Source organism: Solanum tuberosum, unplaced genomic scaffold (assembly GCF_000226075.1).
Source record: "Solanum tuberosum cultivar DM 1-3 516 R44 unplaced genomic scaffold, SolTub_3.0 scf00098, whole genome shotgun sequence".
Lineage (NCBI taxonomy): Eukaryota > Viridiplantae > Streptophyta > Magnoliopsida > Solanales > Solanaceae > Solanum > Solanum tuberosum.
This window is the reverse complement of record NW_006239026.1, coordinates 1,466,086-1,480,976: the sequence shown is the minus strand read 5'-3', so window position 1 is coordinate 1,480,976 and position 14,891 is coordinate 1,466,086. Positions and strand designations below refer to the sequence as shown.

The following is a 14,891-nucleotide window of genomic DNA, read 5'->3' as shown; positions in this document are numbered from 1 at the left end:
AGGGCGAAAGGGGGGGGGGGGGGTCTATTCATTGGTCTATCAGAAATTGTCTTTCTGCCCAACAAACTACAAAGATAGATGTAAGGTTTGCGTATGTTTTGTCCTCTTCAGACTTCAAGCATGAGACTATACTGAATATGTCGTTGTTGATGTTGTTTGTTGGCATCATTTTTTTCCTATTGGTTAATGCTTCTTGAAGAGAAAATCCATTTGAAAGACATATTGTCTTCTATCCCCTCTTTTTGAGGGGTCAAATGACCAAATATTTATTTATTTATTCCTATTAAAAGTCATAAATTTCTAATGGGAAACAGAATAATGAGAAGAAGGAAGAAAAACTTGTTGGTTGGGTCCTACAATTTTGTCAAAAAGTCTAATAATTTTTTCCCATTTTTCTACCAACAGTTCAAACAAGTGGTTGAACAAATCAACAACTCTGATATAAAAAAATAAATAAATGATAGTACTAAATTAAATAGATTTTTCCAGGTTTTAAGTATTAAATGTTTGTTTTATGAAAGTCTACATAGTTAAGAATCTCCTTGATTTACACCAAGTATTTCCTATTGAAAATCTCGATATTTATTACGATATTATATTGGATAGTCTGTTTGGTCAAGTTTCTGAAAGTCAAAATATTGAAAATATTTATTTTAAAGAATTAAGGTGTTAGGCCAAACTTTTAGGGAAAAAATAAGTATTTTTGAAAATATGTATATCATTCATCAAACAAAGGTTTCAAAATCAAACATTTGAAAATACATTCATTTTCCAATATCATTCATCAAACAAAGGTTTCAAAATGAAGGATTTGAAAATACTTTCATTTTCCAACAAACATAGACTAAGGGCCCGTTTGGCCATGCGATATGGTATCATGAAATGGAATCATGAGATGAAATTGAAGTTTTGTTTGGACATGCGATATGAAATTTTTGTGTTGTATATTTTCTCATAAACATAAAAATCTCATAAGTTGTAAAACTATCAAAATACCCACAATTGTTTATTCAATCTTATCAAATAAATAAAAATTTATAAAATCGCATAATAAATTATTACAAAGCTATTTGTTCTCCACTTAAGTAATTATTTCATCTAACTTTAATTTGCTAAAAAAAGATTGAACATAAATTGTAGTGTACTAGTCTTTAATATAATCCTTCCACATAGTACGGACAATTTCCTCACGTTGAACTTGCATTTCTCAAACATGTGACCGAGAAAATGAACCAACATTGTTACTTTGAGCCATTTGTTGGTCAATATCATCCGCAACTATATTTTCATGCTCATAGACCATAAATATTTCATTACTTTAACAATCGGTTGGTGTGACTTAAAGTGACTATATGTTGGTGAGAATAATGAATTTTATGTCGGTGAAAATAATAAATTTTAAAAACTAATGATGTGATTATAAATTTTATTTACATATGAAATAAAATGGTTAGTAGATATAAATGTGGGGTTGTTTTTAACAAAATATAAACTCGTGGATCAATTTTTGTATTAAAATATCTCAAATCATGATATGGAATTACCATATAATTCTATATCATGGTTTTTGGAGAATATGAAATCACATCTCATGATATGGAATCATGAGATGGAATCAGCGTAAAATCGCATGTCCAAACGCTGATTCTATCTCACGATATCATATCGTGATATGGTATCGCATGGCCAAACGCCTATTAAACCAAAACCCTTTAACTAATTATTTACAAAATGAATCTTCTTACAGCAAATTTCCTTTCAATAATTTTTTTCTAGACCAAGGAAAATGTTGGATTGAACCTAATTAAATAAACCATAGACTCACCTTAAATATATACTAAATAAGAACTAGATTTGTGTTGGTGGCTAAAAATCTTCTTGAACCTTTTCAAAGGGATAATGCGTCAGATTTAACATCCAGAAATTAATTAATAAATAAAAATGGATATCTGAATTTTAATCCAGTAAACAAGTAAAAATGAAGGGAGAAGTATTGGAAACATCCTTAAACTTGACGAAAATTATTAGTTTCAGATAGTTTTAAAAACATCCTTCTACTTGATTAACTAAATTCCGATACACCCTTGATTTGTCACATAATATAGCAAGTAGTCTCAAACTCTTGTAGGAGCATGAGATTCTTAATAAAAAACCCAGAGAAGTGTTGAAAACATCTCTAAATTTTACGAAAATTTAGGGTTGTATATCACTCATGTTGTAAGATTAAGGGTATTTAAATTTCGTTAGTCAAGTAAATTTTTTTTTTTTAAGACTATCAATAATTCAAGAATAAAACTAATAATTTACATAGACTTTAAAAGCGTTTTCAATATTTCTCTCAAAATAGGAAACAAATGAATTGAGGGAGTAGTTTGGTGCAAGTCAAAGTCAGTTTTTATTACTCAAATAAATGCAAAATTTCTTAGTCAAAACTAGTGGTTTAGAGCAGAGATGCATTTATGGCTTTTGGAGCATTATTTAATTATTATTTTTTTTATAAAAAAATCATTTTATTCTCCATTTCGAGTTGAATATTTTACTGGAGTTTTTCCTTTTTTCAAAAAAAAGAAGGATAAGGGTCTGAAAAATACCCCAATTTTGGTCGGATTTGCTGTTGCGATCTAAACTTTCATAAGGACCTATTACCTTCCTATACTATTTAATACCGTATTTTTTACCCCCTGAACTATTTAATAGTGTATTTTAAAGGTATATATGTGCCCACGTGGACACATTACTATTTATAATTTTGCATTATTTTTTATGTCCACATGGGCAAATATATATGTTTAAAATACGGTATTAAATAGTCTAGGGAGGTAATAGGTCATCATGAAAGTTTAGTATCGCAACAGCAAATCCAATCAAAATTGAGGTATTTTTCATACCCTTATCCCAAAAAAAAATGAAAAGAAGTTTGACTACATTTCTTTTGTTTTCCAAAAGCCAAATGTTTGTTTTCTAAAAATAGAAAAGATAAACTTTTGACATTAGTTATTGGTAGACGACAGTTTATGATCTACCTTTTCCATTGTTTTAAAATATTTGTCGTATTTTTTATTTACATGTTTTTTTAGAAAAAAATAAGTAAAAAAATAAGAGATATTTAACTATTTTATAAATTAAATATAATTATTTTTAAAATTACGATAAATAATTTAAGAGGTAGGAAGTACAAAAAAATCAACCCAGTTTAATAGATGACGGTTTATCCACCTTTAATTAATAAGGTTGTATATCAAAAGAGATTATAATAGAGTGGTAAATAATTCTTTGTCATTAATTAGAAGTTTCATATTCGAGTAATATCGGCAAGGAAGCAAAGGTGTTCAAACATAGAAATTCTTTGTCGATCCATCTCTACTTTTTCTTAGACATATCATTGTCAATGTCTCACACCTTCTCACTAGGGTATTTGTGCTCCTCGATCTCTTTCGTATACTCAAACCATTTTAGTCTTGTCTTCTGTATTTTATCCACAACAAAGTCACCCTTACCCTACCCCTTGTATCTTCATTCCTAATTTTGTCTCTCCTAATACGTCCACGCATCCAATCTAAGCTACCTCATTTCTGCTACAATCATCTTTTAAAGGTGATAGTTCTTGACTGGCCAACATTTAGCCCCCTACAATTAGGGGCGGACCCACGTGGTATCCAGGGGTTCACCCGAACCCCCTCGTCAAAAAATTACACGGTATGTATAAGGTAAATTTTTTGTATTTCTGTAGATATATAAATTTTGAACCCCCTCAATAACAAAGAGAAATTGATGGTGCAGTGGTAAGTTCGCTTGAAATTAAGTTGTATGTCATCGGTTCATATCCCAGTGAAAGCATTTTAATTTTCAGTTCTGTTTTTTTTAGTTTTTTTTTTTAACTTTAAAAAATGTGCTAAAAGTTTGGTTTTAAACCCAAAAGAATTCAAGGTTTCCATTTCTAAAGGCTTATTTACACGCTTATATTTTTATATTTCGAACCCCTGAACGAAAATCCTAGATCCGCCACTGCCTACAACAAAATTGGTCTAACCATTCTATAGAACTTATTTTTAAGTTTAAGTGAACACTCTTATCACATATGACAACAGATACGAGCTTTCCTTCCATCCAAAGGTCGATTTGCATTTTATCGATTTTTGGCGCTAAAAAGATCCACCTTCGATGGTCTATTTATTCCGGCCTCTTTTGAGATTAATTTTTGACATATTTTTAGTAGTGAAGTCATGTACTCTATTTTAGTCATGCTCAACTTGAAGCACTTGGACTCTAGGGTCTATCTCAAAACCTCTGATCGTTACGAGTAATGCACAGTCTATAGAAAAAAGAACACATTCCAAACCTGCAATTCATTAACAAGCTCTTGCTATACATAGAGTTTTAACTAGCCTACAATGTGGACAATCAATCAACAAGGCCCTATCTTTGTGAGATATTAAGAGAGATTGATACTAAAACAATGAGAGGGGTATAAGAAAAATAAAATGAAGTGAAGTGTGCTCCCCTATATAGTAGCTGCAAACAATTTTGGTCAAGCATTTGGAGACCAATCAAAACTAGAATAAACAACATTAACAGGTCCACCATCACCCATAACATGTGTCAAAAGACCTGCTTTAGTTGCATCTAAGTAACCTGTAATCCACTTCAGTATTTCCTTTTCCTGTCCAAAATCAGTATTGTACCTGCAAAGTGAATATGTTGGATACATTAGGAATGGTAGCGGGGCTGGGCAGGGCGAGTATATCGACTCTTGAACTAGTTTGCCAAGCAACAACAGCACATCCGATAGGATCCCATAAGTGGGGTTTGGGGAAAGTAGGATGTATGCAGACCCTAGCCCCTACCTTTGTGGTGTAGAGAAGTTGTTTCGTAAAGCATAAAACCAAATTTATAAGGTGATTTCATTCTCAGGGCTCGAATCGGAGACCCTCTAGTAAAGAATGAAGGAGTTTATGCCACCAAGCGTTTGTGGTTAAAGGAGCATATCTGTTTTCTTAAATCTTAGGGATGAAAAAAAAATATTTAAAAGAAATTTACCACTTGATCATTCGATTAAGGTAGACAGTTCTCTTGGCCAAATCAACTTCCATTGCATCATCCCTCTGGAAATACTCTCTTGCAGCATATCTTAGTTCAGACTCGACATTTTGAGGTGTGAAAAATCTTACTGCTGGACTTGATCTTGTTGCATTGCACAGTCCAAAATGGATTAACGGATTAACTTTCTGAAATGCCATCTGCACATGGGAAGTATGACATTTAAGATTTTACAGTGGGATCCCGAGGGAGAGTGAAACAGTATGAAGCTCCTAAATATCAGTATTTTAGTTTCAACTGAAATATTGCAGTACTGGTTTTCACTCACAAATCTTCAACTTTCACATATATTTTTTTTTTCCTAGTGAAGTTCATGTCCCAACATAACGAACTCCGACAGCTTTCTTTTAACTTCATCGTCAACAACTCTTTTTTTTTATTTTAACTAAAGTATCATTTAAATGCCTACTTAAACTGACATAAGGCTGTAACTTGAGCTGCTAAATTTAAAGCATTGTGACTAAATTGTAGAAATTATTAGTAAAGTGAATGGGGAATAACGAATATAAAGAAGTATTGAGCAAAACGCTCAAATTGACTCCATGGTGTCTATCAAAACCTCGAGTGACTGAAACAGCATACATGTTTAGTATAAAAAGTATTCAATTAAACAGTTGCAACAGTAGTTATATAAAAATAAGATACAGGGGAGGGGTATTTACCTCCAGATGCCTGTCTCCGCTAGGGAAGGGTCTCATCAGAGTAAAAGGAGCTCTTCGGTTGCTTCTTAGTATGCCATCTTTAAGCCCTGATAGGGAATAGGAATAACCACCAACTATGTACTGGAACTCAGAGAAAAACGCTCTCCTGTCGATCATGTCCCCAGGATGACCAATCCTGATCACGGCATGAATGGCCATAGCATTATACAAATTAAGAAAGAAGGCTAGCTTCTCGTCTGCTGAAAGATTTAGGAGGTTCACCCTGTGGAGATCCTGAATCAGATTTGTATATCTGCATTTATGAGACAACAGAAAGATTAGATATCATACAAACCCACTGTCTTAGATAAAGGTCTTGAATAGTGTTTAATAAAGGAAATGGACTGTGAAACCTACTAAAGAAAAGAGATGGATTAGCTTTTTCTTTCCGGTCAAATGCATAGAGAAGTATTAGGTGTCTGTCTGTCAAAAGACATTCCGCTACTACCCATAGGAAGTTTATTATGAATGAATTAAGAGTTTGATTTCAGCAATACGCAAACTTGACTAATTAGGTTATATCGGAGGTACAAACTCACTTATAACAACGTATGAAGAAGTAAAGATTAAGATATTCTAGCAGATGATTTCTTCTCCTCTTACTTTGAACCAGTATGCTATTTTAAAGATAGGGGTGTTGCTGGTAACGTCTTCTAATACAAGTTCAGTAATGAACTATCTTTGGGATGGTTGTGAATATGCACTGGAATTAAGTAATAAGAAGGGCCTTTGTATACTTTTAAGTCCAAAGTTCCTATTTCCAGCATAGGGCCATAAGCTGCTTATAGATTTCATCTTTATTTGTTTAAGTAGATTAAACCTCTTTAGACTTCCAAGTTCTCTATTAAGCTGACCGGTCTTAATGCAGGAAGTTTCTATAGTAGAAATCAGGCAGGAAAATAAGCATATCACATGTGCTGACATGTACAATTAACAGCTAACAGACATGGGAGTACTTAAATGCTTTTCGTACAAACTCCTAGTGCAACTTTCCAGTCCTTTTATAAAGGCGGTGCACCAGGTTGAGAGAATACTTAAATGCTTTGTATGGTGAGCTAGAGATGAAGCACAGTGATTATAAGGTTTCAGTTGGGAAGCTATTAGCTTATGGAAGGATTGCGTCAGAATTGAAGATATGGTATGCTGCAATTTGAGACTTCTTTCAGTCAATGATATGAAGAGATACATGCATACTGTGAATGAAATGAATCCTCACTATACTACCAGGAGAAAAGATTTCTGGGAGGTTGAGATTCCATCTAATATTCCATGATGTGGGAAGAGACATTTGAAGCTAAGGCACCTAAGTATATCTCTAGTTGAGTGTGGGCAGGATTAGAAATTGTTCTTCAACCTCTTTCTGGTATGATCCTTTGGCATCCATTGAATCCTATTTGCTTGAATTATATTGCTGCTGTATCAGATATCTTTAGTTATATGCTGCAGCTAATGTCATTTACACTATTTACTTATAACAGAAACCACTTCCTCCTTTAAAATAGCCTCTAAAACCTTTCTGTGGGAACTGTATAACAATAAGTATACAGAGAGGGGCAAAGCAAAGGATTAAACAAAAGGTCAAAAATCCTGTTGTCAAAAGGGTAACAGATGTCCTATTCAACCAAAGGATTGTATGAAGGATAAAAGAAATATTTGGCAAGCTACCTGAATTTTTTTTCTAGGATTATGAAGCAAAGAAAGAAAAGACTAGCAAATGAAAAGACATCATCTGCTACATGTTTGCTGACCGAAAAGAGTAAAACCAAAATAGAAAAATGAGCTGCAGCTGAAGTTACTACAGATTTTTTTATCAAGGAAATCTAAGATGGAGATTACCACTGAAAGCACAAGTCAATTAATACAAGTCACTTAACAGTTTCTGACAAAAAAAAAAAGAGCAAAATGTAGGTACCTCCGAAATTCTTCGCTATTGCTGATGCCTATATAATCAAGATGATGCCGATCATCAGAGGCGTAAGACTCAAGTAATGCAGACATTATTTTGCCAAGCCTTTGACCTAACACAGCAACATCCTTGGGTTCATTGTCATTTGTGGATCCTCGAAAATTATAGCATTTGGGAACGAAAGGCTCATGTTCAAGGAATCTATAGAAGTGTTTTCCATCTTCAAATTCATTTTCTCTGGCATAAACAGTAGAGTAAAAACATGTTGTCAATAGAATCAAATCTACACTGATGGACAGTAGTCATAAAATGTTTTTCAGGTTCTTACCCAAAGACTTGGTGAATAAAATGCCTTCTCGACAGGTTCTTCCCAATTTCCACAGCCTGTGTTAGATACCAAATAGTTATTACTTTGAAATATAAGTCCATGCAGTATCATAGATAAATTATATGTTAATGACCCTTAAAAATCAATGGCTTTCTGCTAATTGATGAAGTCGTCGCAAAACAATGGTAGTGTTGCACGCACACTTCTCAATATCTAACGTTATAAGCTTTTGGAGTTCATTTTGCATTATGCTTCCTAGTTTCCACATTTGTATACTTATTTAAGCAGTATGCTATGATTGAATCTGAAGTAACTTTTATGTTTAGTTTTTTTTTTAAAGTTTGAAATACAAAAAAGATTGTGCTACCGCTACCCTTTTCTTTTATTTTTTCAACAAACTACAGGTAATGAGTAACTCATGCAGACTGGATTCAAGACCATGTTACACAGATGCTAAAACTCAACAATTAGTTCCGCTAACAATCAGAAATTCAGGCCAATCCAATTTATCCACAAGAAAGTTACTCTACTGAAGATCATAGAGGGACACAATTGAACTTTAAGCAGAAATGGTACAATATATGTCATGAAAAAAAATTCATTCCTTTTTAACAAGTGATAGTATTCGAACTAACTTGAGCGCACCTCAACTGAAATAATATCAAGCTACCAGAAAGTTCCTTTACTGGAGATCATGGAAGAAAGATTGTAGTTGAAGCAAAAAATAAATGAGAACAAAGAAAAATGTCTAGTTCATTTTTACAATAACGATTGTGTGCATCTCCACTAAATCATTTAGCTACTAGCTTAGCTATCTATATTTCCTTCCATGTTCATTGACCTTTAGGCTTCTACTAGCCATCTATATTTCATTTTTACAATAACGATTGGTAAATTTGTCACTTTTTTTCTTTTTTGGTACGTAAAAGGTTCACTTTTATGGAAAAGAGGAAAAAAAAAAGGAAAGGACAAAAAACTTTATCCATCTCTCGAACCCCAGTGAATGGATTGAATTTGAATAATAGAGCATAATATATAGTAGCAAAAGAAAGTATCTTAAGAGAAAAAAATCTTCTATTTGTTTCACGTTGATTTTCTTTTAACCCTCCCTTCTCATCTTTTCCTCTCCTTTCCAATTATAAGGAGAAAAATAAATACAAGATCCAATATTCCTATTAAAAGATCAAATAATTCAAGGGGGTATTTTATTTTTATGAAGAAATGAAACAATGACTAACTTTCAGCACGTGGGAGAAAAGACCAATTCACGCATCTATGATAATGACGAGGCTAATGCTAATGCTTAAAGTGTACAATTTCCAAATAACTTGTCAAATTGACCCAAGAAACATAATGACTTACATTAATAATTTCCAAGTCAATTGATTGCACTAATTTCAAAAGCGTGTGGGACTGTGGGTAATATACTCATTATCAGCGCACGAGATTGACGGGACCGTTGGATAGCGGAGCTTTTCCTAGTTCTAAGTGAGCCCAAGCTAGACGTGTGGTTCAGGTAGAAACTGCTTGACTTCATTCATTTGACGGTGACCAAAGCTTGTACAATGGCCTATCTACTTTAAACCCATTTCATGCTACTAGTACATAGTATGACTTGATTTAAAAAAATTACGAACAATTGTAGGGTAAAAGAGATCTTTGGTTTGGGCCTCGAAAATGAAATCGTTTTTAATGAAGTTTGTTTTAAAGTAAGACTTCCTAATATGAATTTGAACTAGTTGGGGCAAAATATACATTGAAAAGGGTTCAAAATCAAATTGACTATTTGCACTACCATTTATACAACAACAGCAAAAATATATCCAAAACTCCATAAGTCGAGTTAAAGGATGGTTGCGTGTGCGCAGCCTTACTTTTACCTTATCAGGATAGAGAGGTCATTTCTAATAGACTTTGTTTAAAATAAAGCATAACAAAATAAGAAGGAAGACAGAATTCCAAGTAGCACCAACAAATAATATGATAATCGAAGCAAAAAAAATAGCAAGTAACAATAATAAAGTGAGAAAAAAAAACACCAACACCACTAATAAGAAAAATCATACCGTGTGACTACGTACTAACTTTATGCTCTAATCTTCGACGCGTGTATTCTACCGTCTAAAGTCATATCATGAATGAGTTATTAGGAGTATACTTCCATTTATGCAGTAAATTATTCATCTGTCTCAAATTTATTGGACAATATGTATGATACGGATCTTTCATTTTGTAAATAAGGAATATCTTGTCGCAAAAATTTCTATGTCGAACATTGTTTGGCACCACTGCGCAACTACATGCATTTAAAAGGTCAAACTATTTTTCTTTGCCTAAAATAATTTGTTACTTCTTATTATAAAATTATTATTTGTGCCTACGTGTTACCAAACACTTAAAATTTTATATCGAAAGACGAAAACCAAATTATTTTTTACTCAAACATAGAAATTAGCTGAGTTGACCCTTGCACACCGTACCATCTTATTATTCTTTTGGGGCTAAGTGAACAATACTTTTAAAATATAGTACTTATAATACTATAATTATAATATAGTATATAATAAGGTGGATATAAAAATTTCCATTAATACCTGCACACGATAGGTTCCCAAAATACCTCAAAATCCTAAAATACTGTAGAATCTTATCAAACGTCAACTCTACAGTAAAAAATTAGCGTTCATTTGCGTGCTTGCGTCTCCGATTAAGATTAGTAGATAATAATACAATTTGTTGTGAACGTTAGGTGCCTATAATTTCATTTTGAATAAGAACGGTCGAATACTAATCCTTTCGTCATATTCATATTTTAAGATGTATTTTTTATTATATACGATAATTTTAGACAAATTTTTTAAATATCTAAATTTGATTATTGCAATATTGAATTAATACTCTATGATCTAATTTAGTAGGAGTAAAAATGTGAAAGAAGCTAGAAGCATACCTTTTTTCTGCCGCAGTCCAAGTGGTGGATCAAAACCTCCACAAGCTCCCCGCCGGAGAAGCAATTTTTTACAATTTTCATCCTCGTGATTCTGTCCTGTATTGGAAGCTTTTGCCTCAATACTCTCACAATTTCTACCATTTCATCGTTTTGCTCCTCGTAATCGTCGTCGAAACCGTAAACCGGTGGTGCCGGTGCATCCTCCGGGCATTTTCCGGCCAACATTTCCGCAAATTTCTTCTCCAACATCCCGCTATTCCGTAGCGAGTTCAACGCCACCAATCCACCTAACAACTTCTCATTCAGAAATATCTGCGGCACATTAGCCCCTCCGGTCCTCTCAATTAGTTCCTTCTCTCTTTTAGGATACACATCGACGTTAATTTCCACGTAGTTTAGGTTTTCCTTGTACAGAAACGACCTCACAGCGGTGCAATCCCTGCAATTAGATCTCGAGAAGAAACTCACTCTTCCAGGCAGCTTTTTCACCGGAGGTTTTAAGTTCACAATCACTTTCATTCCAGAGAGATCAAACTCCGTCACCTGCTGCGATTCCGATTTCATCACCACTTTATCATCATCAAACTGATCCCTCATCGACGACAACCGCTTCGTTATCGCCGACGATAAACTATTACTCTTCTCACGAAAGAATTTCCCGATCGCCGGCATGTCAAAACTCTCCGGCATGGACTGAGACCGGTTCAATTCACCTGGAGATACAATAATCGCTACTCCGGCAGGTACCTCCGGTTGCGGCAACAAGCTATGCGGCTTGATTACACCTAATAAGTTGCCGTTTTCCTTAACTGAATCATCAATGATTCTAGAAACAGCTAAATTAACATCTTCCGCTCCTCCTCCTTCATTCTCTGCGTGAATATCGGAATTCAAAATATTAACAGAATCAACGGAATTGGAATTTCCTTTTTCGTTACCGTTTTCGTCGGAAATCGTACCTTCTTCTGCTTCTACTTCTACTTCTACTTCTGCTTGTGCTTCCTCTGTTTTGTATAAATTGATAGAATCCATTTTCTCCATTGAAGGAAGAGAGAGAAAGAGAAGAAATTTAGGAATGGTGAATTCTAACAAAGCGAAAAAACGTGAAGAGGTTGAGAGAGAGGGAGATGCTATTTATAGACAAAATGAAATTGGAAGGAAAAAAAATGTAAAGACTTAATAGTGGAGTTTTACAATGAAGAAGTCAACAAAATTGGAAGATTATGGATATGCGGTATTGAATTCATAGCTCGTTTTAATTAAAAATCTTTTTATTAAGTAATGACTATTTTTAGTTTTAAATAAATATTTTCTTCTCGTTATGTTGATTTTTACGTGGTATGATATACGTTCTATCAAATCAACAGTTATCTGATTGTTTATTATTTTCGTATTTAACATTATAGGTGAGCAAGTGAAATGATGTCAAGGACTAATATAGATTATGGTGTAGTGATGGAATTGTTCGACTCTTATCATAGGTCTCAGATTTGAGTCCTAATTACGAAAAAAATTCACTCATAATTTTATAGTGCGTGATTCAAATTTAATGAAAGTTTCTATATAAACTTTGGATACCGAATGAAAAAAAATGATGTCATGGATCATAAGAAAAAAAGATATATTAAAAATAGCATAGATTTAAAAAAAAAAGGGGGAGGGGGGAGGAAAAAAGTATGCAAAGTGAAAAATTGTCTTCTAACATAAATAAATATAAAAAAAAAAAAGGAAAACTTTAATAGCAAAGAGCTGAAAAAATCAATTAGTAGAGTTACTAATTTGAATTAGTCTAGCATTTTGTTTCGTAGGAGATTAAAATTGGAATGGCAAAATCACCAACTCAATTTTGACAACATCATAAATTAGTATTTTAAAAAGTGAAAGAAATTTTACACACGATTTTAATAGAAATTATTAAACAAGTCTCAAATTTGAATGTTAGACATATTTAGAATGTATAGTCAAGTATTCAAAGTATGAATCTCACAAAACTAAGCCTCACATATAAATTTTAAGATGTTTTATCGGCATTCTGTTTCAAAACGAATGATAATAAAAAACCTTCTTCTTCTATTTCAAAAAGATTCAATCACATATTCTTCTTCTTCTTTTTTCTCTCTGAGACATGTACACGTTCAAAGTATTTAAACATGTTATTTACACCTTGAAATAAACTTTCCAACGAAAATTTAATTTTTGTAATTAAATTTCATAGTACTAAAAATATAGTAGTAGACTACTTTTATTTCTAAACAACAAAAATTCTATCATTATTCCTATTTAGTGTTGTATTATAGCTTCGAGATATATAACTATGAATTTTATAGCTATATGTTATATATAAATTATTTAAAAAAAACATTAGTAATAAGTTATGTGTTTTACTAGGTCTAGCAAGGTATGTGGTAAGTGTACTAGTTATTTTAATACTATATTATAATCATATTATCTCATATAAGTTGGTTGCCTAACATTAACATTATCATTATTATTAATTATTTAGGTCATCATCTGCATTAATGTGAGCATTTGACTTGGCCCTTCGGATCACTATGTTTCTTAAAATTTCCAGAGATTTAAATTTGAGGTAATGGTATTTTTGGTCCTTAGTCTCCCTCCGTCTTCTTTTAGTTGTTATATTAAGCTTTTCGAAAGTTAATCTGACTAATTTTTAAAGTTAAATTAGATTACATTAATTCGATATTTTAAAACTAAAAATATAGATATTCAAAAACTATACGAAAAGTACTATAAATTGCAATTTTTTGTATATCAATATGATTAAAAAATACATCGTAAAATGTTAGTCAAAGTTCTTGTCGTTTGACTCTAAAAAGGAAAATCACAACAATTAAATGGGGGCAGAGAGAGTATTTATTACATTTAAAATTTTAATCCTTATGACTAATTATATTTAATTTTTAATTATGAGGACTAGAATAAAAATTTACAAATAATTTAGGGAATGACTAAAAAATATCATCGTTATGATAAATCAAATAGTTGATCGAGAAAGCTCCACCCAAATATGTTCATTGAGCCAGAAAAGGCTATCCATTAACTTAATTTCTTTGTTTAAATGAGGATTTTTTTTTTATTTCTCACTTGATTTCTTATAGTCATATTGGGACTTCGACTAATCTGTCATATAAGACTCATATAAAAGGTAAGCACTATTTAACAAGATATTTTTTATACTCAGAACTCAAATATGCAAGACCTCTAATAAAAATTGATAAATTATCTAATCACAATTTTTTTTTACCAAACTTAATATGTTTACCTCTTCAAATTTCATTTTAAAGACCAAGTACACCTTTGAAGATGAAGTCAATTTTTTTGATATATCATCACTATAAAAATCAAAGATATTCAAGCTACCAAGGCACTAAGGATAGACCACTAAGGACAGAGTCAATAAGTGGATTATTATTGTTATTTTTTATCCAATAAATTTATTTCTTGTTTGTTAGTATTAGACATGTTATGCTTTTTAAGATGGAGAGTCAATTTTAATTATTTATTTTTTGCAGGTTTTTCTTGTTTGAATAAATCAATTAGATTGACAATAACTTGCTCAGAATACCAAGATTTCAAATTGCTAGCAAAATAATGGTTATCCAATTAGATCAATTTTATATATATATATATCTATACAAATTAAATTACATTAAAAAATAATAAAAACTCATTACATAATAGTATAATATAATTTAAACTCATCTTAAAACATATGCGAATATAATCGATGATTTACAGGTTCATCTGAATTCAATAATTTTGATTTTTGACCTTATATATGCATTAAATATTATTAAATAAATCCAAATAATAAATTTTGAATCCCATAATTAATCAAGTGAATATGATAAAACTCATGAACTCAAACATATATTATTTATATAAATC

At 32.0% G+C, this 14,891-nt stretch overlaps 1 protein-coding gene across 2 annotated transcripts; it reads right to left on the bottom strand.

The window, feature by feature from the left end:
- Nucleotides 1-4,315: 4,315 nt before the first annotated feature.
- On the bottom strand, nt 4,316-12,135 carry LOC102602270 (uncharacterized). 2 transcript variants are annotated; one of them, XM_006348477.2, is made up of 7 exons: nt 11,942-12,135; nt 10,983-11,854; nt 8,033-8,088; nt 7,711-7,941; nt 5,760-6,051; nt 5,038-5,237; nt 4,316-4,682 (listed from the first exon to the last, which is right to left on the bottom strand). In XM_006348477.2, the coding sequence occupies exons 1-7, from the start codon at nt 12,021-12,023 to the stop codon at nt 4,529-4,531; spliced, it is 1,887 nt and encodes a 628-aa protein (XP_006348539.1). In that variant the 5' UTR covers nt 12,024-12,135; the 3' UTR covers nt 4,316-4,528. The 2 variants fall into 2 exon arrangements, with proteins under 2 accessions (XP_006348539.1, XP_006348540.1); XM_006348478.2 differs by having other exon boundaries at nt 10,983-12,135.
- Nucleotides 12,136-14,891: the final 2,756 nt, after the last annotated feature.